The sequence below is a fragment of the Megalops cyprinoides genome, chromosome 7, assembly GCF_013368585.1.
Source record: "Megalops cyprinoides isolate fMegCyp1 chromosome 7, fMegCyp1.pri, whole genome shotgun sequence".
NCBI classification, from domain to species: domain Eukaryota; kingdom Metazoa; phylum Chordata; class Actinopteri; order Elopiformes; family Megalopidae; genus Megalops; species Megalops cyprinoides.
Genome location: NC_050589.1, coordinates 28,604,770 through 28,629,162, shown reverse-complemented (window position 1 = coordinate 28,629,162; position 24,393 = coordinate 28,604,770). Strand labels below are relative to the sequence as shown.

At 41.8% G+C, this 24,393-nt stretch overlaps 2 protein-coding genes across 4 annotated transcripts; one reads left to right on the top strand and one right to left on the bottom strand.

The window, feature by feature from the left end:
• Positions 1-367: 367 nt before the first annotated feature.
• LOC118781358 (U1 small nuclear ribonucleoprotein C) lies at positions 368-5,501 on the bottom strand. Of its 3 annotated transcripts, XM_036534357.1 has the most exons (8): positions 5,419-5,499; positions 5,169-5,281; positions 4,663-4,705; positions 4,127-4,235; positions 3,830-3,922; positions 3,365-3,469; positions 2,320-2,391; positions 368-630 (listed from the first exon to the last, which is right to left on the bottom strand). In XM_036534357.1, the coding sequence occupies exons 2-8, from the start codon at positions 5,174-5,176 to the stop codon at positions 506-508; spliced, it is 555 nt and encodes a 184-aa protein (XP_036390250.1). In that variant the 5' UTR covers positions 5,177-5,281; positions 5,419-5,499; the 3' UTR covers positions 368-505. The 3 variants fall into 3 exon arrangements, with proteins under 3 accessions (XP_036390250.1, XP_036390252.1, XP_036390251.1); XM_036534359.1 differs by lacking the exon at positions 4,663-4,705 and having other exon boundaries at positions 5,419-5,501; XM_036534358.1 differs by lacking the exon at positions 2,320-2,391 and having other exon boundaries at positions 5,419-5,497.
• Positions 5,502-5,698: 197 nt separating this feature from the next.
• On the top strand, positions 5,699-15,423 carry LOC118781357 (protein ILRUN). The gene is made up of 5 exons (XM_036534356.1): positions 5,699-5,968; positions 8,493-8,647; positions 9,929-10,126; positions 10,712-11,016; positions 13,537-15,423. The coding sequence occupies exons 1-5, from the start codon at positions 5,811-5,813 to the stop codon at positions 13,570-13,572; spliced, it is 852 nt and encodes a 283-aa protein (XP_036390249.1). The 5' UTR covers positions 5,699-5,810; the 3' UTR covers positions 13,573-15,423.
• Positions 15,424-24,393: the final 8,970 nt, after the last annotated feature.

Below are 24,393 nucleotides of genomic sequence, written 5' to 3'. Positions count from 1 at the left end.
ATAAACCTGAGATAAATAAACTGGAAACCACTTTACATTTCTCTCAGATGGGGTGCACCTTTTCTGTAAAACAATATGCCGATTGCCCACTGATGTGTTACCACCTAACAATACTGGTCAGTGAAAACAGAATTGCTCCAAGATCACCAGACTCAAGAGAGACATCTTGTTTTGCAATGCTTTATTTTCAGGCTGGTGGGCTGAAACAACATACGCAAACATGACAACGTTTTAAACAAAGCAATTCAAATAACTTATCAGTCAACACTCAAAAACAGTGCAAAATAGAATTTTAAAAAACATGGCACCCAAAGCAGATCAATATATCAACGAACACCCTGATAAGGATGGGTCAACTGAAGGGGGGGGGGTGCTGGGTGGATGTGGGAGTTCAATTCAGCTCTCAAAATACAATGCAGCACTTCAGTCCTCTGGAGAGCTGGCAGAGGCTGTAGCAGCAGTCATCTTGTGCGAGTGTGGGGGGTGCCCTCGGCCTCCTGCAGGCCTATCGGTCGGGTCGCACCATGCCAGGTCTGAGTGGCACCATCATGGGCCGAGCAGGCGGACGCATCATGGGCGGTCCAGGCATCATCTGCATATGCCCACCCATCGGTGACCTCATGCCCGGGGCTGCAATTCAGAGAAAAAGAAAAATATAGTTGAGGTCTGATACAAGCAGCTCCGTGCCCATGTAATTCAGTTGGGAAAGCAGAAAAAGAGGTCATACAACACAAAGACTGCTGCAGACATTACTGTGGCCTCGATTTAGATATAGATACAGTGAGAAATATGCATGCAGAGCGAATTAACACAGCATTTCATCTGACAAACTGTGAAATGCAATAGTCATCTGGTGTACATGCATGTCCTGCCACAAGCAAAAAAATAAAAAATAAAAATTATATAATACAGTCTTGTGAAACATGAAGATACACAATTCTAAGGAGAGGGGAAATGAACAGCCTTCTATAGATGTCAGCACAATCCATTTTTCCAACTTGTCAATCAACAAATAAGTCCAGAGTTGGTGGAATTTGACACAATGACATACTGACAGCGGATCTCACTGAAGCGACTGTAATTGAGAGTCAAAAGATTAAATGACATCACGTGGGCAGGAGAGGCACTGATGATCTCGGATATAGACACAACAACCAACAAAACAGGAAGGACTTCGCTGAGACTTCATAGAGATTACGATGTGCAACTTCGCAGTACTAGCTATGTCCAGCACGCCGTCATGCTCCATCACTGACAACCGTTTGAGCAGCACAAACAACGCGCGGGATCAAATTTTCAGACAGCGTGTTTTAGGTTCAGCATTTCATGCACACCACACCAAGCTGCGGCCGTCGACAGGCATGCCGGCTCCTTTTATCCAGCGGCAGTCACAGTCGGGGCAGTGTGGCAAAGTGTTTGGTGATGAAGGCTGGCTCCACCTGTTCCTTCCAGAGCAGGAAGCGCTGACACCAATCATTCCCTACACCAAACCCAGTATGGAGCTCAAGCAGAGCTCTGCACTCAGGAGACCACATGCTCAGGCACAGGCATTGCTACAGAACCACTTCAATGGCTTTGGGACACAGTTCATGGGGAAAATACAGCAAGAACGGAAATGGGTGAATTCTAGGGAATGCTGGAATTACCTGTTAGCTGAGTAAGCAGACCTTGGGGGAATCTCTTTATAACTTGTAACACAACTTATATATTTCAATATAATCCTCTAGGCAAGGTAGAGCGTTTTATATTGATTTCCATAGCCAAAGCTAAGGTAATTGATTCAACTGTCAGATCTACAATGAAAGCAACTCCAAACAGGGGAAAAACCAATCCAAGTTAAAAATTGACAACTGTTGTCATGCCTTCTTGGGGGAGGAGGGTCCTTGTTCAAACCATTGCAGGAGCTTGAAATTATGCATTCCGGAAAATGGTTAACCATAATACACAAATGCAATGAACAAACTTACCAAGCAATTCCACCATCTCACTGCGTGTCACCAAGGCAAATAGAGCAATAAAGCATGTGACCAAGAAGACCCTTCTTCAACTAAAAAACCTTCTCCTTGCAACATTTTATAATCAACCCGACGACTACAGCCATCCATGGATAATCTTCACGAGTAAAAGCCAGATGTTACTTGCAGCTAAAAAATCATGGATGCTTAAAACACTTTCACTTATGGGTATAAAGTTTTTATACCTGTAGGTGTTTTTATTTACAAAAAGGGGGGTTAAAAAAAACAAACAAAGGGGATTATAGATCAGATGACCACGTGTGGCCAGTGACTACTGCCGTGGGGGTGTGGAGAGGGGACTTGCCTGGCTCCAGGTGGAAGCGTGGGAAGATGCCACAGTCTGGTCCGATTCGGATCAGCTGTTCTTTTCTAGTTTCTTAAAGACAACAAGAGCACCTCCTGCTGGTCAACGTTTTGCCCCCGCCCCCCCCCCACTTCCCTCAGTGACATGGCTTCCTCCCTCCCACTTGCCAGAATGCAAGGGGAGGGAAACAGGAAGTGGAGGGGGCAGTAAGAATCCTGAGAACTAAGAACACTTGCATAGAATTCTGAGCTGTCAACAGATCTGAACCCCTCAGACGTGGGAGGGAGAATTTTCAAGAGGCCAAAGCTTTCGGGTTTGAGCCACAGTTCTGGGAGGAACGCAGTTGTGCAAGGCCAGAGTCTGCTGATGACTGGAACTACTTTGCCTGTGAAAATCTCTGATTTGGGACAGCCCGGGGTGTCCAATCCCAAATTTCCAAATCTCAAAATTGCTCAAAATGCCATGGCAGAGGAGTCTTAGCCTACACCCTCAAAAGCCCGCCCATCCCAAAATCTTGTTCTGATAATGGTTTTCTCTAAGCCACATTGCCCATTTACTGTTACCAAGGCCACAGAAACATTTTTCTGACATAAACCAACAAAGCACAGATAGAAGTCAAAGAAGAGTTTTCCATGCAGAGCACAAATAACTAACATTTCACCCCCCACAGCACAACATCCTCCTACATTCCAGGAACTTGCCTGACTGGTCCCATAAAATGATTTAAGCAATATTACTATAGAATTTTTCTGACCAATACTACAGTTTAACTGTGACACAACAATCACTTACTAGTAAATAAAAATAGTTACACGCTCACCATACCTCAGCAGCTTTACAGGGCTATGTAAATGTGCCCACATAAAACAATGAACTATTCTAACTTTATAATACTTTAGTACTTTAATACAAAACTAAATCATTTATGACTCTACTGTACATTTCATTAAAAAGACTTTTGTTTGTATGTCATATAAACATGCTGCTGAAAACTCTGATCTGATGCAACTGATATGCATCAAGATACAGAATTCGGTATTCTCACCTGGTCCTCCTGGGATCATCCCAGGTGGAGGGGGCCCCATCATGGGCATCATTGGAGGACCACCCATAGGGGGCGCTGGTAGCATCCCAGGTCGCGGGGGGCCACCTGTGAGGAAAGGGGAGGTGATTGCACATGTGAACCTGAGAACTCAGCAGCCAACACACACTTTGGTTTCCTCTAAATAAACTACCCTTAGAGGCAAGAGGTGTAAATATACTTGATTTCCTCTATCCATTGTCTTTCCTAATATTTAAATAACATAATTTAATGTTACTTATTGTTGTAAACTGATGTCTACAAGTTGTATCATCCGTCATCCCTTTGAGTCAGACCAGCAGAAACCTGGGACGTGCGAAACAAACTTTTGAAATGTTTCAGAACATTTCAGGAGTGCTCAGATAAATGGGCGAGTTGCCACAGAACATTCTGACAAATGAATTCCAGGACCTGCTGTGTTCTACTTACTGATGTTTGGAGGAGGAGGGATCATGGCTCCTCCTGGGGGCGGAGCTCCAGGGAAGGGTGTGGGCGGGATCTTCCCCTGCTGAAAGGCAGCAGCTGGAAAAAACAAAACATAAAAAATTCCTTTCAGCATCAACGAGACTACTTGCACACAATCTAATATGGTATATTTTGGCAAAATTACAGCTTTGTTTCATTATACAACAGAACTCCATTTCCACAAATCCATAGACAGGCACAAGACATGAGAAAAGACACAGTGGGAGTTGCTGAATGAGTTGTCCTCTCTGTCCCACTTACTTGTTTTGTCAATGAGACTCTGTGCTTGCTCCTCCATCCATTTCTGGTAGTAGTCTTTCACATTCTCCTTGTGTTTGCGCCCACTGCAGTGTGTCTTCCTTACAGAAGGCTGTCGACAAGCACATTCAGATTAAATCCCTACACTGAGGGAAACGACGGACAAAAGCTAAAATGCAACGGCAGTGTTCCAAGAGGTGCTGCTCCCCCATCTTTGTCACTAACCACTTTCCCCATAGATAATTTAGCTAAACAGCCAAATGTCTTGACTTAATGAAACCTGTATATTAATTTATAACCTTTGAAAGTGAGGAAACCGTTCACGAAGTGAGACAGTCATTGTTGGACTCCCAGACATTCCCTTTTGCAGTTGTTATGATCACTGCAGGCTCACTAAGCCGTTACAAAGGTGTACCATAGATTTTCGAAAAATAAAATCCAAAAACACTCCGACAGGAGAACTTGATCGAAAGTGTATTTCCAGTGTGTGTATGTAATTTCTTTTGTTGTTAAAGGGCCATTGGTTCGTTCGAACTTACCGAATCATGCGTTAGGTATGTGTCACAATAATCGCAATAAAACCTGAAAGGAGAATGGCAGTGTTTGTGTGATGTACGTCAGGATCACAAATAAATGTTGATCGTGTAGTCAGTTTGCGCGCTTCTCAAAGCTAGCCAACAAGTTAGGTATCAAACTGACCACCGACCATATTAGCTATCTTAACCCCGGCAACCACCTACACCTGGCCAGTTATCTAGTACAAATAAACTAGTAAGCAAGCTGAATAACTGGTTGATTTACTGTCAGTAGTGAGGTACCGTTTGCAAACAACTAACCTCAAAATATGGATGATTTCTGCCAGCTAAATGGCTGGCTAGCTGCTCGTAGCTATCAAATTTATTCACATAACCAAAAATGTATAGCTCTTCCAACTACAAATACATACAGTTTATTGTCAGCTATATCAGATATATATTCTATGAATGTATATTCCATTGCATACAGAAAAAACTTTAGTGATTTTGGTTTTAAATTGCACACTTACTTCGGCATCTCCACACGCCTCTTCGGACAACACCGCTGTTCCTGTGTGTAACCGGATGTGACCTATTCACAATAGTGAAAGGGTTTCTCCTGCAGCGCCGCCGTCAGTCTCACCTGCCGAAGTACCTCAAGTAAATGCGCAGCCAACTGCCTCTGGCTAGATAGCCTGCTAGCTGCAATTTTTTTTATTGTTTATGCATATCATCTATGAGGATGAAGCACAATTTACTGAAGCTGTGCTGTACACCTACCTGCCTATACAAGAGGGAATGTTGGAAAACTGCATAGGCACCAGGCAACAATTGTATTCAAAATGTAGCACTGCTCAGTCTACAATGACTGAAACCAGGGTGAGATTGGAATTTCATGTGCAACGCATTCAGTAAAAATAACCCCAATGGAATGATGATTAGGTAAAAATAGCACCAATGGAATGATGACTTGGAATAGCAACAGATGACGCAATTCTACACGGCCGCATCAGACGGTTTAGCAGCGTTCCTGTAGAATGACGTCAAACGCTGCCCGAGGCCCGTCCCTGGCCATGCGCATTGGACTTGTTGTCGGGTTCGTTGTTATGACTGGCCGAGGCCTCGGACTAAATTAGGAGAGAAAGGCCCGTCACCGTCCCGGGACACCCGCCATGGAGGGCATGGACGTGGACCTGGACGCGGAGCTCATGCAGAAGTTCAGCTGCATGGGCACCACCGACAAAGACGTTCTCATATCGGAGTTCCAGAGACTGCTCGGGTTCCAGCTGAACCCTGCCGGCTGCGCCTTCTTCCTAGACATGACCAACTGGTGAGCCCGAGGATGCGTGGCCTGTCTGCTCAGCTTGCTGCTCGTTAGCTAGGCTAGCTCAGGAATTAACTACGGTGACATCGGAGACTGTTTTAAATCAAGTCTTGCACCAGCGTTGTCTTTCTCTTGTTATACGTGTATTATGCGTGTCTCGGTTGTGTAGACGTGAGCCCAGAATAAAAAGTACATGATGTTCTGACTTATGTTGTTTGCTAGCTAGTTAGCTAAACCTGGGACATTTGCCATGTATGTAGCTAATCTGATCGTATAACAACGGGTGCACACATGAACTGCAAGTATTTGTATGTTTAACACCGTGGGCAAAAACTGCTGAAAGCCTTGTTCTGTACCTGTAGTATTTTTGCTGGCTGACTGGAAAAAACTTAGCTACCTACGATGAACAGGCATCCATTGAGAAAATTTAAATCACACTAGGGGTGCGCAGTGACGTAGCTAACGTAGCTAGCTGATTCACTGCATTTGAAATCGAAAAGGTGTTTGGCTACCTGTATCATTTAGCTAGTTCGAAAGTGAGACTTGAATTCAGCTTTGAGAATAAAGGGGATTTGGTAACATTTAGGATTTACAGTTTTCTGCTTTCTAACTACAGAAAATACGTTAACTTGCAAGGCTAGGTAGCCAAGTTAGTTTTGACTCATGTCAAGGCATGTTCCGTATGTTACGTAACAGTGACCCAAGACGACAAAACTGGCATTATACATTTCAAAACAATGCTATTTTTGGTACATATCTAGATCGCTGGCAAATTCAATTTGCTTACTATAAACCGGTAGCTCTTGTTAGGTAACTAAACTATGCTAGGAAATGGATGGCCAGTTAACTAGCTGACAAATGTTATCTTAAAATGTGTTAGCCTTTCGAGATGTCCACAGATGTAGAAATACACATAGCTACTGTATTAATGTAGTCAACCTAGCTAGTTAGTCATATCGTAGTATATTTGGCAAGGCTTAAAATACACAGTGATCAGAAAAACGCTTGGAATATGGTGATGCGCGCAGTCATAGACGGTGACGGGGAAAACTGAAATTGCATAATCATGCTTCCAAGCACGCGTCTCCAGCCAGAGGGCTTATTGTACATTATAGCCGTGCTTTAAATAACCTGAAATGGTAGGAGTCTTGTTCGCTTATGTGAAACGTTTTTTTTACACGGGTAAATGCACTTTTTAGGTTCCCCAAGGCAAGATTAATAATTACTAATCACATGACTCACTGAGAGTGCGCCAAGTAAAATTAGAGTTGCGACATGCCTCAGCACGTACTCTATGGACGCTGTACTTGCTGGTTATGAAACGCGAAGTTGGGACGTTAACATTACTGCTTCAGTATTTGTATACGTATTAATTTTTCTCAGTTTTTCGCATATATCAAAAAATATCATTTTAAAATTGCAGCTACTGCAATAGATGTATTAAAATAATATTCATGTTTGTTTGAGTCAAAGGGGCGTGTCCTAGGACAAGAACTGTAACACATTAAACCCAAATCTGTGGATTCACGGAGAGACTTTAACATTCTGTTTTTTTACCTTATTCTAATTGGTACAAACTGCATTTAGCATGCATTTTATTAAATGAAAAAGGCCCAAGCTTATGTGTTTTACAGCTAACACTTGTAAGATCCTGTCAAATGGAAGAGTAAACATCCAGGCAGTATAGGCCTGCAGGATCTCTTTGCACCCATGGTCCTATCTGAAACTCATCCGTTCAACCTTTGCACACAATGTTACACACAGACAGCAGTTACAGTTTAATGGTTTACTGACCACTGCTGCATGCCCTTTTTGGAAAAACCTGCACAGCACTTCCCAAGTTAACTCAAAACAAAAACGCCCCGCTATAAAACTAACACAACCATGACATTAGTCCAGTGTTATTTTACTGCGGGGAGTCACGTTATGGAAGCTCAAGAGCTATGACAGACTTCTGTCATCGACACAGTTATTAGCGCACATGTTTAGTGGTCCAGTCAGGTTTGTTTTGTACCTTGTGAGGAAGGGATTATGACTTTCATGGTTAAAAGGGGATAGTTAGAGATAAAGAGCAGGGGCTGGACAGGGAGGGACTGTTTATTTCTGGCAAAGGCATTTCATGCTTGGTCCCAGTGTCATTACAGGCCCTGGATGTGTACTCTGTTTTGTCTCTAAGTGAGGACTGTGCCAAACTACAGCGGGCACTTTCTGCTGAGTGCATGTCTAAAAGATAGTCATCTAAGTCCAGAATAAAATTACTGCTTCTGTTGCCGAGTATTGATGACACAAGCTTGTTTTTGCTGTCTCAGACAACTGGATAGCAGATGATTAGGCGTTAATAATTGCTTAAAGATGTGCAAAATCTCCTTTTTTGTAAGAATTTAGGTGAAGTTGCATTGATGTTTTTCTCTCTTCTTAGCTGGGCCTCTTCCTTGGAAGGCTCAAGTGTTTAGGTTCCAAACTGGCAAATTCACTGTTTTATCTCTCTCCTTCTTACCCTCTCTCTCTTTCTCTCCTCTACTCCTCAAAGGAACCTGCAGGCAGCCATCGGGGCCTACTACGACTTTGAGAGCCCCAACATCAACGCGCCGTCCATGTCTTTTGTGGAGGATGTGACCATCGGAGAGGGAGAGTCTGTCCCCCCAGACACGCCGTTCACAAAGACCTGGAGGATACAGAACACAGGTTTGTGAACCTGAAGCTGGAGCTCATTGGCCGAGGCTGTAATGACAGGGCTATGAAAGGCTCTGAGCTTGTAACAGCAGGCCACACCCAAGCCAACTGCTTGTCAGCCCTCTTGCTGGACGACCAGAGAGTCATCTGGTTTGCCTGTCCACCCAAGCACCCAGCCACCTAATTCAATCAGTCCTCGGCTTGGCTGATACACTTCAACTTCTCTCCCCAGCCATGATAGTTTACTGATCAAAGCTAGCAGGAAAGTGTGACAGGTAGTTCCCATTAGGTATTCAGTAACTCTGTCCACGTAGGTCTGTTTCATTCACATTGTTTCAAGGCTGTTCTCAAACAATGGATGAATGAAGGAGGCCTGGCCATTCACAGGGGTTATATAATAGAGATCCTCACCAATGGAGAAATCCACAAGTAACAATACTGTACCAAAAATAAATATTTGTGTGCAAAGGCACAAAACCATAACATTTTTTAAAAAATATTAAACAGTATAATGATGCAGTAAACAAGTGACTGGTATGTATATTTTTGTAATAAAGTGGTAAGAATGTGCAGTGTGTAAAACAGTGCAATACAGTACCAGTCAAAAGTTTGGACACACTTGATTAAGATAATGGGGAAACATGTATTCAAAGACATCAAAGACATATGCTTAAATGCTTGAAATTTGTTAGACAAATATAGTGTTAGTAATAAAAGTTGATGCCTGTGCATGTATTTCTTTCCAAAAAATGTTATTTTTCAAAAATATTTTTGGCTACTTTGAAGGATGTAAAATGTAAGATGGTTTTGTTAAATACTTTTTTTAGTCACTGCATACTTCCATTTGTGTTATTTCATAGTTGTAAAGACACAAATGGATTCTCACAAATATATTTTCATATGTCTTTACTATTACTCTATTTTACTATTTTCCACATTTTAAAGAAACACCTTTCTAGTAGGTGTGTCCAAACTTTTGACTGGCACTGTGAGGAAGGAAGACTGAAGCTAGCACCATAGAGTGCTGTCTGGTGCAAATATCTGAAAGCACGAGTCGCAGATCTGCAAAAGGCTAGGGTACACAACATCACAGTCAACAAGTACAACCAAGCCTTGGTTGTTAAGAAGATCGGCTGCCGAGGTCAATAATTACATTAGGTGTACCGAGTTATTTTTAAACATGTCACATAATAAGGCCAAGTAAGTACAGATCACAGTAAGTTTTGTTTGGGTGGAACATGATAGTGAATGGACCATGTCCATCTAAGGGTGGAGCATGTGTGCGTGTTGCAGGGACGGAGTCCTGGCCTCCAGGGGTTTGCCTAAAGTACGTGGGCGGAGACCAGTTTGGACACGTGAACATGGTGATGGTGCGGTCGCTGGACCCCCAGGAAGTGTCGGACGTCAGCGTGCAGATGCGTAGCCCTGTCGCCCCCGGCATGTACCAGGGCCAGTGGAGGATGTGCACGGCCACCGGGCTCTTCTACGGGGGTACGGGTGCGACACGGCCTGTCACAGAGGCGGCAGGGCACAGGTTTCTGGGGATTTGCATCCGTGACCGTTCGGCCTCCCTGTTTGCTTTCAAAGGCGGTTCTGTATTACATGGTAGAGCCTTAAACAAATTTGATACAAATGAAACCCTGAAGCGTAGAACACACAGTACAATTTATGAAAATGGAGCAACAGGTACATTTGCAGCATACTAAATTTTCAAGAGTAGCGGTTAAGCGCACGGCTTGCAACCAGAAGGTTGCCAGCTGAGGCACTGCTGTTGTACCCTTGGGCAAGGTACTTAACCTAGAATTGCCTCAGTAAATATCCAGTTGCATAAATGGATAATATGTAAAATTATAACCTATGTAAGTTGCTCTGGATAAGAGTGTCTGCTGAATGACAGTAGTGTAATATAATGCATGTTATCTGCGTGAATGATGCCTCTTGCAGATATCACCCAGATAAATTCTTCCATCACGCAGTGACACAGTAACGGTAGTGATGCCACCAAAGCACTGTGGAAGCGAGTGATCCCAGACTGAATACAGAAGTTAGACTGAGCCAGCTCTTCTCTCTCTGCAGATGTGATCTGGGTGATCCTGAGCGTGGAGGTGGGCGGCCTGCTCGGCGTGACACAGCAGCTGTCCTCCTTCGAGACGGAGTTCAACACGCAGCCGCACCGCAGCGTGGAAGGCAACTTCAACCCCTTCGCCTCGCCGCAGAAGAACAAGCATGCCCCGGACGACGGCAGCCTCAAGGACCCAGGGGGCCCCTGGGAGGGCGGCCCCGAGCAGATCAAGCAGGATCAGAATGGACTGTCACACAGCTCTGTAAATATAGCACCAAACGGGCTCCAAAACAACCTATCAGTAGTGACTTACAGCCAGGTACGTACAGAAAGCTAGTCGTTTTCCAGCGGTGCTACATATTTTCACTGAAAGCAAGGGGGAATTCATTTACAGATAGAATTTTTTCATTAGTGTATATTTCACACATGTGCCGTGAGTTGGTCTTAAGTGAAGCCTAAGAAAGAAATGGGTTGCAGTATCAGATGGATCTTGATTAGCCTGCTGAGTAGGCAAATATACAGTATGGGGCACTTACTGTCTGGAAAGGGTTGCCCTGTTCTGGTTTAGCCTGCTACAGAATAAATAAATATTCAGATATTCAGGCTTTGGGGGGGTTGCTTACCTGTGACAGACTTACTTTTCTGAGCCACGGTCCAATCACAATGGCTGAATCTACTTCATGGCATGTGATACTGACATTTGGCAGCAACCAGTTGGACACCATGCACTGAAGTAATTAAAGGCAAAACTGCTTGAACTTTCAAAAATGGAGGCATCTTTACACACAGGCTGTCTCAATGTAGACAAGCACAAAGCAAACAGAACAAAGGGAAATAAGGAGGTGCGCTCTCAGCTCGGTCCTGCCATTACTGAACATTACTGGAGCGGTGAGATCAGGGGAATGACACATACTGTTTAGTGTCACTGGCTGCCACTTTACACTGCGGGCTCAGTCCTCCCCGAAGCTCACTGAGACAGCCCAGGTTTCACTACAGCAGTTCAGGCTGCAGTGTTACACCTGTGCATAGAACCCGTGACACGCTGGACCTGCATCGTAAACAAACTAAATGCTGCTGCTTTTTATTAGCTTTTATTTCATTACTCATATTCATTGGTGTGTGATACACATGGGTGCTACACACACCCGCATACAGAAATGCAGATAAATAAACATTTACATTTATTCATTTAGCAGACGCTTTTATCCAAAGCGACTTACATAGGTTACAGTTCTTTACAATGTTATCCATTTATACAGCTGGATATTTACTGAGGCAATTGTAGGTTAAGTACCTTGCCCAAGGGTACAGCAGCAGTGTCTCAGCGGGGATCGAACCGGCAACCTTTCGGTTACGAGTCCTGCTCCTTAACCACTATGCTACACTGCCGCCCATAAACAACCATAATCATCGGTAACAGTCAATACATAATGCAGTCACAAAATAAGTGCAAGTAGAGATTCCAGACACTTTCCACTGTTGTTCAACCCTGACCTTGTTGCAGACAGACAGACATCAATGATGAAACAAACAACTATATAACCCCTGTGCTTTGTTTAAATGGGTAGTATATTTCAGGAAACAGTGACGCTGTTAACCAATACTAGTCCTTTCTCCATTATAGTCACCGTGGCTGATGGGTTACATTCCAAAGGGAGCTGCAAGGACGAAGCTGACCCTACCAACTCTCTCCTTGTGACCCCACCTATTCACTCTTTGTGCAGCATAAAAATTGGTTCGGGGCAGTGCACTTAAATGTACAAATAGAGTTCCCCCTATACACTTGAAGTGACATAAAGATACACTTTAAACAGCCAGGATGGCCGTTGAACACAGCCTGGATATTCCAGAACACACGGTGTTTCTAGTTCTTACAGGTTATCATCTGCAGTCGAGGCAGAGAGAACCACACACAGGTGCACGTGGTGACGCGCGGTGCTTCCTAGGTGTGGCGCAGTGGTCCTTAGTTTGCCTCTTGTGTCGCACGCTGTATGGATTAGTTCAGCCCGGCACGCCTCACCTGGGTGGACACAGGCATTTAGAAACATACCGCTTGGCTTTTGTTGACGCACTTCAGTGTAAGTGACCTTCCTAGAATGTTTTCGTGACTCACAAAGCACGCAAGTGCGAAAGACAATAGCGTTGTGGATAGACTTGATTTTTATGAAAGAAGTACAGACGGACCATTGTCGGAGTCTTTAGTATTGACCTTGGGTGTAAAACTAAATAGTTGCAATATAAAGTGCTGAAAGAAAGAAAGAGAGAGGTCAAAGTGGGATTGATGCTTTTATTGATATTATTGCCTCTGAATGGGCCAGTCCTCTCCCACTGGTAGCATTGGAGAAGTATACTCATGCCTTTTGAAAGGGCCAGTCCTCTCTCATTGGTAACTGCAGTAGTATTCATTACCCTTGTTCAGAGAGCCTAGAGGCAGATTAAAAAGAGTACACAATACTTGCAGATGAATCATATAATGCACTCTTTTAAAATGAGAAAATCCTTTTGAGATGGGGAAAATGATATGGGTTAAAACAAGTAGAGGTTTGACAGGTTTATTTCATTATGTGTTAAATCCCCATTGATCAACCCTGAATGTGCCTTTAAAAATATTGAAGATCTTGAGTATTTTTCAGGAATTCATGGACCGTCTACTAGAAGACATTTAAAACTCTTTCAGTGTGTCTTAAGCCAGGGATTCCCAGTGATGCCACTGAATGTGGCAAGGGTGGGACAGGCTGAAGCGGCAGCCATTTTGCCAGGCTCTCCCACAGGGAGACTGACTGGGCCTGCTCAGCGGGGGTTCCCATGGTAACCACATTCTCTGCCCCTCTCTCCACAGGGTATTCACGGACCCTACCCTTTCGGGCAGTCGTAGGACACGGGAATCACCACGGCCCCCAAGCACCCTGTTCAGGGGCGTGAAGGGTTGGGTTTGGGGAGGGTGTTGGGGGGGTGTTGGTTACTGAAATTTGATACTGACTCTTGGCAGACGCCTCTCTCCTCCCCATCGCCCCAGCAACAACACAAACATCAACAGAAGACGAGGCTGTTTATTCTGGATATATAAGTCAACCAACATCACCCAGCGTATGCATGTGTGAATGCTAACTTAAAAAAAAGAGTGCTATAAAACTTTTAAAAGAAATGTAATACACAACCATGTTTTTCTTTTTCTTTTGGTCTTTTTTTAGAATTAATAATTAAGTAGAGACTGGTGCATTGCGAGAGAGGGAGTGTGTTTGCGAGCGTGTATGTGTGTGAATGCTACATGCAAGAGAAGGGGAAAAAAGCCATTGAAAAGTTCATTTTGCCTACTGAGCGACTAGTTTTTGAACTTATGTTAAACTGTTTTTGAATATAATTTTTCTGTTTTCTTTTTCCATTTTGATTATGATGTCATGGAGTCTACTTTTTGGGAGGATTTATATCTGAATATAGAGATGAGCTAGTGTTTTGATCTATACTCTCATCCCCCCTTAATGCTAAAGGCTTACGTAGATGTTCCCTGTCTGTGATAATACTGCCAGTAGATGGAAACATGCCCAAAAATAGCTGAGGCAGGTGATACTTTTTTTTCCTCCAGCAGAGGGAGCTATTGGCAACAAGAACAAAAATAGAGCCAAGATGGGTTTGCCTGTCAATGTTTGACACAAGAAGAGTTCCCACAAAAAAGACTGCTTCAGGTGGGGTGACTGCACTTTTTTCAGGCAGTTTAACAGTGCCTCATGCAGTCAGTGGCACTTGAAGCCAGATCTGTGCAGCTTCTCAAGTTGAAAGGGAGGAGATGGTAGGATTTTTTTCCCCACTATGGATTGTTGTGTTGCTGCAGAGCAGTGGGTCAGTGCTAATAAGAGAAGCCCGTCATGTTCCTCGCGTTGGGCTGAATGTGCTTTCGGATTGTCATTTTGTGGTTGAGTTGAGCCCGCTTGCTGCGTGTTGTAGGTCTTCACCTGCACACAATGGTCAATGTTTGTTTAAGCAACCCAAAGAGCAGTTGAAGCCACCTCTAACAGGCAAAGTTCGAATGATGGGAAATCATTGTTGTAATGCAGTAGATTGTTCGAGAAAGTGGTCAGGCTCAGAAAATTGTGTGTATCGTGTTAGTGACAGGTGACATACCTATAAAATGAAAGTATATTGGGTATACGTGTTTGTTTTCACACACGAAAGGTAACATGAAACTGCTTTTTTCAATGGTCTGTTTTTTTTTCCTCTGCATGGATATTATACTAGGTGTCAGCAGTCAGTTAAGCTGTATTTATTTTCACGCATACATTCAGTTAATTGCACAATTCCACAGGTGAGAATACTTGGGACAGACTGCATCTGTCCGGGATGTTTGCTTTGGCTTTTTCGCTGTTGCCGTAATCGATTGTACTCATCAGTTGGGTGTGCTTTCACAAGGTCTGGCTCAAACCGCAACTCTCCTCATCCCAAAAAGTATACACTGTCCTGCCTTCCTCTCTCTCGTTTTTTTTCCTCATTTCTTTTCCATCGACAGTCGGATTTTTTTTTTTTCTGTGCGTGTGTGTTTGAATTCCTTGCCTGATATTCTGATTCCTGATTCTGTTATTGGGGTGAGTGTAGTTTTGTTAGGGGTGGCGAATGGATGATTTGGAAGTCTTTGTAGAGTCCTATAATAGCACATTTAAAGAAATAAGAAAAATGTCAACAAAGAAATCAAAGCCTTTTTCCTCTATGTATAAATGAACATTTGTATGATTAAATTAACACTGAAAAAGAGCAAATGTGTGCATTTCTGTTTTGTACATATATCATATGGCAAGTGAAGAAACCAAGTGTTGTGTTGTATGGGAATACACTATACGGCAAGTTTTAGATTATTATTAATATTTTATTAATATTACTATTATTACTCTTACTATTAACTACTATGTAGTTTGAAGGCATCTAATAGAAATGTCTGCTAAAGGGGATGCATTTCTAATTCAAAGAACAATATTAACATGCTTGGGAAAGTACACTGGACACAACATCTGTCCATCACATAGAGCTGCGATAAAAGGTTTGGCCAGCAGTAGGTCTCGGGAGGTTATATGCAGTATGCACCCAGAAGTACCTCCAGTGATATCCTCATGATGTCGAAGTGACCTGGATTGATCTGACTGCCATTTCAGGGTCTGTGTGTTCATTTACATAGCTGCAGTGCAGTCCAATGCCTTGGTGACATCTTTGTTGGGACGTTCTGACACTAATGTATGTTATTTTATGCTTATGCCACAACCAAGTAATATTGAGATTTAAAAACCAGCAGTTAATCATAGAAGTAATTTGATGTACAATGTACTGTATCATACGCATTCATTTACAAAAAGGTTAACCCAATTAAAAAAATGAATGACAACACCTTTTTATAATAAGCAAATATGAAATGCAGGCAATACATTTGTATATATGTATATGTATACATACTGTATGTGTGTGTGTTAATATTTACTACATACTATACTTAATAAAATGAGTGACAGTTACGATGATCTCACAATGCTTGGGCAATGGATTGTGTCTGTTGCCCTAACACTGCATTAGAAAAAACCATGTGAGGCCTGGTATAGGTCCTTTTGATTACTGGATCTGCATGATGCTCATGCTATTTTTGATATGTACCCTCTTCAACACTGAGGCTAGCAATGCCCATATAGAAACTGAATGAGCCGTAGATTGGCTAACAGCCCCTAGCTGTTAAGTGCTTGGTTATCATAGCATAACATCGTTTTGAAAGAGATATGCTTAACGCAGAATTTATTTGCCTAACATGCAAAGCTGTCAGCACTCATGAATTTTAGCATTCCTGTATATAGCACAAGCAGCAGTAAACGCACACTGACTCAGAGCACTCAGAGTCAATACCTTACTGCTCTGACAACCAATTCAGAGCTGAAAAAATGGGAGAGGTAATGTGTGAGATAATATTGTTTTTTCATGCATGTCAAGTCAGGTAAGGAATGACAGACATAAATTCACCCAAAAGGATTAATAGACTGAAGCGTTTTAACTTGAAAGTATGTCAAACTTAATATGCGGACATTTGCTTGCTAGTTTTTGGGATATTAGCTTAATCTTTTTTAAACTCATGCTTTATAAACTATTTCTACTTCTCCTTCTCGTTCTTCTTATTATTTTCAGTAGTAGTAGGACATTACTTTTTCATTGTAGTTTTTATTTAATTCAATTTAATTTTCATTTTAATTATGACTCAGATCAGATCAGTACAGAGAATTCTGTTACTGATTTATAAAAATGCAACCTGTTAAATTTACTAAATATATTGCACAATTTGAAATTATCTTTAAAACCACTTTTTATTATAGCACAAAATTATTATTATAGCATCAAATTATTTTCTTTGATTCTTTTTGTTTTTCTTTGGAAATTACAGGTCAATTGTGTTTTTATCTTTTAAGAAAAACTCTTACAGGTGAGGGAACTTGATTCAGATGCATGAACAGGGAAAAGTTAATGATGTAAAGACCATCTGTTCAGAAACTAAATAATATAAGATGATTACTGAACACCTTGTAACATAATGAAAAACTCCACAAGACTTTACATGTGACAACATATTAGTGTTATGAAATTCATAAGTGAGTTGAATTACTAACATTGTGGCATGGGTTCTTTATATAAATAGTGTACGATTGACAGTTTTATGCAGAATATTCATAATTCATAACAAAGTGAGTTACTTCCCTAAATATTATCTAATCACATTTTGTCTTAAGTATATTTGCATGCACCCAGCAAGTCCTAACATGCCTTTAAAATATCTACTTATTGTTTTTGTTGAGTTTTTTATGATACTTCCATCAGTGTCTGTGACATTTACAGATATTAAAAATGAAATTTAAGTCCTGAGGAACAAGAAGCGGAAAGTAATTCAACACCCAACTAATGGCAAAAAAAGACAGCAGCTCCAATGGCCCTGGGGAAGGGCTCTGAAGAGAAAGATAAACATTCTGGAGAAATATGGACATTTTACAAGTTGGCTCTGTATCAAGTTTCACTGCTCTGTGTCTACTGAATTTTTTTTAGGTCTGTTTAACCATAGTCTTTTATCTGACAGATATCTGTGTCTTCTTGACGGAGTCTGCTGAACTTTTATCAGATCTGGCTGTTATTTGACAGAATCCTTATTAGACATAAGTATATATTAAAAGAGAAGAACATTTCCTTAGAAATTCATGCTTTATCCAAACAAGAAACTAGAATATGTAGTCAAACATTAGTTCATGTTAAATCCTGATTTTCAAAGAATTTAAAAAGTAAATATTGTCTGCTGTGACCAAAGGCTTATTTTATAATATATAATCCAGTTATTAGGAGACTTGTCTTACTGCATCTTAATGATGGGAATTCCGTCTGTTTTTAGTGAGCCATATCATTTGGCTCAGCTCAGCAATAAGAGCCGGCTCTTTTGGCTCCCAAACGGCTCTTCATTTAGTACCACTTCTGGCTTTTATAATTCAGCCAAATTTAGCAATGTTTTGACCTATGATTGGTATGTGTGCACGTATATCACTTAAATTATTCAATGTAATTATACTAAACCTTATAATTTCCAGAATACCATTATTTTACATTATATTTGGTATAAAAACATTACTGTAAAAAGATTAAAAACTATTACACATGTATTGAACATTTTATCCTTGTCTGCCATCACACGTGATTGGTTGCACAGAATGCACATCAACACAACATTCAGTCAGTGCATGAGTGCCCGTGGCCGAGCAGTGTGGCAAAAAGATCATCCTATTATTCTGTCTTGTATTAATTAACAAAATAAAACAAAAAGAAATCGGCTCTCAGATGGGAGCCAGCTCATAGAGCCGACTCATTCGCAACTGACACATCACTACTGCATCTCCAGGAATTATATGTTTGCTTATCATCTCAATCCCTTGATGTTCCACAGTTCCTTCTTCCTGTTTTCTTCTAGCCAATTTCCCCTTCCACTATACAGCATCTCTAGACATGCACATGTATGGCTCTGGTATCATGATACCTTCAGGATTATGGTGACGTAATCATGATCAATCTGAATTGTAACCACTCCACTCCACCACTCCCCCCTCCCTACCTGCACCTGGATCAAACATTTTCTCACGAACCGCCCACAATCTGTCAGACCCCACGCTAACACTCAGCACTGGTTCTCCTCAGGGCTGCATGCTGAGCCCCCTACTGTACGCCCTGTACACTTATGACTGCACTCCGTCCCACCCAACCAACGGCATCATTAAGTTTGCGGACGACACCACCGTGGTTGGGCTCATCTCTGATGGGGATGAGACGGCATACAGGGCTGAGATAGAGAAAATGTCTGTGTGGTGCTCAGAAAATAACCTGTCACTGAATCTCCTTAAAACAAAAGAACTTATCATGGACTTCAGGATACACAGACAAGTCCACGCCCCTCTCCTCATCAACAGAGAACGTGTGGAAACTGTCACCACTTTCAGGTTTCTGGGCACCCACATCTCTGCAGATCTCTCCTGGTCATCCAACACCAAGGCCTTAGTGAAGAAGGCTCAGCAGCGGCTGCACTTCCTGCGTGTCCTCAGGAAGAACAACCTGGACAAGAAGCTGCTGCTGGCCTTCTATCACTCCTCTGTGGAGAGCATATTAACATACTCTCTGGGGGTGTGGTACGCAGGCTCCACAGCTGAGGACAGGAAGGCTGTGCGGAGTGTTAACACCGCCCAAAAAATTATCGGCTGCCCTCTGCCCTCCCTGGACGACATATCCAGATCCCGCTGCCTCAGTAAAATTAAGGCCATCACAGGAGACCCCTCACATCCTGCCTATCACCTGTTTGACCTGTTGCCGGACGGCCCTTCAGGTCAATCAAGTCCCACACCACCAGACTAACCAATAGCTTCTTCCCCTGGGCCATACGGACTGCTAACAAACACTGACACCCTCCCCCCCAACCCTCTACCTCAATACAACTGTGCAATTCCACAGAAGTTTTTTAAGTGGCCATATTATTGCCATAAATTTTTCTTTATAATTATTTTTATTTACAATGTGTCTTCTTTTTAAATTTGTATTTTATTGTATTTATTGTATTTTATTGTATATTTTTTCTATACCCAATGTCGAGTGCCTTATTTGTATTGTGTTTATATAAATTTTCCACAGTGCGCTGTTGTTGCAGACCACCCACAATTTCATTGTACCCCCACCGTGCAATGACAATAAAGTCTATTCTGATTCTGATTCCACTTCTAAACAAATATTGTAGAGTTTTTCAGTAACATTTCCATGCACATCACATTATCCTACTGACTTTTGACAGTTGCTGCCACTTCAGTGCCACCAGACTTATTTGGCTCCATCAACAAAATTGAACAAAATTGAAGACAATATGCTCAACTCAAGTGTAACCTCCTTACAAAGATAAATTGAAATCTGGCAAATGCATATGTCTAGACCACATCTACTTCAAGAGGCCATCTCAACCTCGCCACTTGTTTTTCAAGAGCCAATTCCAACCAGCCTCATGAAATCTATCTATCATGATGTTTACCATGATGTACCAATAATTATGTTGCCCAACAGACTGGGTATAATGAAACGCAAACATGGAATTCACAAGGTAAAAGTACCAGAGCACAGAACGTTGAGAGATGTTTATTTTCATTACTGATGAGGCACGTCACACTTCACTGCCTTCATAGATGAGTCACTTGAATCAACACTGGCTTAATCCTGATGACATGAATGGGATGCTTTTTTTTTTTTTTAATTTTGCAGGTCCCTCCCACTCCCACTCCCACTCGCCAACCCCTGATGACTAACAGATATGCATGAGGGAAACTGAGCAGGAGGTCAACTGCCTTTTAATCAAGGCAACTGGAGGAATTCTATTATGTATTTTTACTGACATTGCTATCAGTGGCTGCTGCAGTGTCCCAGGCCCAGAGACAGAGGTTGTATCATGGCAGAGGTTTTCTGTAGCCCCTGTTCTCATTTTGCTGCACAGTGCAACTCTTAAACACTGACATGTTCAGAAACTTTCAGTCCCGTAGTCATCTAATACTTTCCAATAACTGTTGTTACACTGAAGTCTTGTATAGTACTTTAGGGGTACTACACCACTGATTCATACATTGACTCTTCAGTTACATTATTGACATTATGATTATTGTAGCACCTAGTCTTCATTTTAATTATGACACAGGTTATTGTAGCAGTATGTTACGCATTGAGACTTTTGTTTAAATGTGGACTGACCTTTTCTGTGACCTTTTCTGTGTGCACTGTTGATCGTAGGGCCTTATTAATGTAACTTGCTTCTGAAATCAGTTTGAATAAATAAAAACCTCAAATTCTGTTAATCGAAAATTTATACACAGAACAATAATACAATATAAATAAAACATTAAAACAATTGTGAGGTATTATAAACTAAAATCTTGTCATTTCATTTGCTTTATTTAATCTATAATTAATGGCACACACTGGGGCAACCACCTATTAAGTGATGAAATTATTACTTAATGACTACAGCAAAATAACATGAGAGAATCAGTCTCTGTCTTTTCACATAGGTTAACAGATTGATGGTTTACAATTGATGATTGTTTCAGACCAGTGCTAATAAGTAAGACATTTTCAAGTACAAATCACTCATTTTGGAAATTCATCTATTTATATAAGGTAAAATCCAGATGACCCTGTGGCTTTCTAACTTTAGGCAGACAATTGTTCAAAGAAGTACCTGTTCACGAATACACAAATAAGTTACTTCAAAGGTATATGAACTTCTGCTATCTAGAGTGGATTACTCAATATGTACATTCTCACTTTTACAATTGAATATGTTAATACCCCTACTTTTTCAGAGGTAGGAGGGACCATAGATACTTCTATCCCTGCGAAGTAATGCTACTCCATACAGTATGTGTATCAATTGCTGTTATCTAGAATGTGTCAATCAATTTGTATACTTTATTGTTATACTGTATTCAGGTATTGAATGGCTTTATTTGTGATGTCATAACAAATGCAACAATATTCCCACACTTTTAACATTTCTGGTAGTAGGGAGTGGACATTAATGTTGTGTGTTCTGCTAAATGTTCAATAGAACAATATTGTTCTTGATAATGTTAAGTGCATGTGGTTTGGACCACAGTTGGACTGAAAAGACACTTATGGCTGTCCTCAGATAACAGTGTTATCCGTCCACCGCCTCATTGAAAAAATGTTTGCACACACCCATCTCCCTGTCAGAGAAGCAATATCTTATTGTCCTGTTAAACTCGTCATGAGTGGGACTTGGCACTGTTTCCTGTGGGAAAAGCACTCCCTCTCCACTGGACCAAATCTTCTAGGAGCTGATGAGACCCCCCCCAAAGCCCTACCCCAATGTTCACATGAAATCCCCTCCCACCACCACAATTCCCACATATTATTACAATTCCCACCCCACGTAGCCCAACAGTTCCTGTGCCATTAAGCATCAGTCACCTTCCAGTGCAGGGAACCTGACTTGGGACACTGTGGCGATGGGCTGGGTTATCTGCTGTAAGGTTTCCCAGGTTAAACAGGCCGAAGCTACGGCAAACTGGCAGAGCTCCATGCTCCAGGGTGAGTGACAGTGAGGGGCAGGGCCTGGTCTACTGTTTACCTGCAACACACAGCCCCAGGGCAGGCAGCTCATCAGTGTGCATGACCTGACCTTTAAATAACAAACAGCCTGCCCCACTGGGGAGAACAAAAAAAAACCAAAACACAGGAGGAGCGAAAACATGACTTGCATGTCACCTGGCCTGCCCGCCACGATTCATTACGTTATGATAACCGCCACTGCTGCAACATCTCTCTCTGCCTGAATTTCACAGCTATCATGAGGCAAACTAATGAAATCAGCAAATGAAGTGACAGAAATCGGACCAGATTGCGCAGAATGGAGCTGTTGCGCTGTTGGAAGACACCGCTGACAAAGATCTATCATGTCCAATGTATCATTTCAAAATCCTGACAAAATTGCTTGTTTTGGGTTTGGTTTTGGTTAGCATCCTGAGCCTTGCCAATCTCAAAGCCCTGGTATTATGCATTTCAAACTGCCTCAGCGGCTTTTCCAAACAGTGTGTTAGCTTTCTCATTAGCCATTAGCCACTCTCATTCATCACACTCCTTCTGTGACAGGCCCTGATAAATATTTACCTGTCAGCTTCATTTTATGTAAATCAAATATGAATTTGCTGATTTATCTGTGTGGTGTAGGGTGAATGTGGCCCGTTTGTGGATTGTGGAAGATGTGGATTGTCCTGTCATTTGGTGTTCCTTTTAACCTTCACCTTGACACCAGGGATCATTATTCTTAAGTATGTGAGTGTGTGTGTGTGTGTGTGTGTGTGTGTGTGTGTATGTGTGTGTGTGTGTGTCTTTTTAGCAAGAGACTAGCTGAATTGTGTTATGAAAACAGAAAAAGGTAACAGTCATGTAGGGAAAAACATTAAATATAGCAGGGATCTATAGGATTAAAATTCCAACAACGCTGTATGCTGTCTGTCATCACTTAACCATAGCTTGTTGAAATAAAACTGGCACTGAAGCAGCACAGGTTCATTTAAGTCCCTTATAAACTTTTGCACTTGTATTCAAGTTACAAAAACTGAAAGTTGTGAGTCATGTAACCATATCTGTCAGTTGATTTATGTTGTACTACCTCGGCAGTCAACAAAGGGCTTAAGTAAGTTGATTGAGTGAATGCAGTTTGATGTTGTTACCACAAATGTTGTTTACAGATGTAGGGTTAGATGTATGTAGAAGATCCCCTAGAATCAACCTCGCTAACAGCCCTCTGCTTTCCAAAGTGCCAGCACACACCTGTCAAAATGGATGCAGCAAAGCTGAGAAGCCCTGGGTCTTGTGAAGGAGGTAGCCGCAAGAGAAAATAATTACGTCAAAGTCATTGGATGTGTATCCGTTTAATTCAATGTGGTCTCATCAAGGAATTCAATATCAAACCTTACCTCTAACTTTGCCTGCCAGTGATTTCATCCAAATGTGCTGCCACATATCTAGTCACTCAGTAGACCAACATGTCTTTACGTTTATTATCTCTTTTTTATACACATAATAATGTGTGTGCTGACGGTGAATGGCTGTCTGTATGTAGTTGGCTCTACAGATACGTAAGTATTTTGCTGTATTTTTCCTTTAGCTGAATGTTATCCAGCTGACATTATCCTATCTCACATCTGGAATTTGATAAGTGTTTAAATGTAGATACACCTTACATGAATACATGTTTCAATCGCCGAATCAGTTGCAGAGATGCATATGCTTCATACATAATATGCTTCAGGGGAAATGAATTATGGCTTGAAGACTTATCAATTGGATTCTACAAAGGCAAAGTAAGGTCATCCCACTTTCTTTCTATGCTTAGCCCATGTTCCATATTCATATCACAGTGAGTGCAGGCTAACTAGACCAGTGGTTCTCAAACTGAGTGCCATTGCACACTGGTGTGCCTTGGGAGATGGCCAGGTGTGCCTTGGAATTAGTCTTATTTACGATGATTTACACAGCTATAATCATATGTAAAGGTGTGCCTTGGAAATACTTGTTTTCATAAATGGTGTGCCTTGTGACAAAAATGTTTGACAACCACTGAGCTAGACTAGCTAGCTAGCTAAAGAGCCCTCTTCTTCAC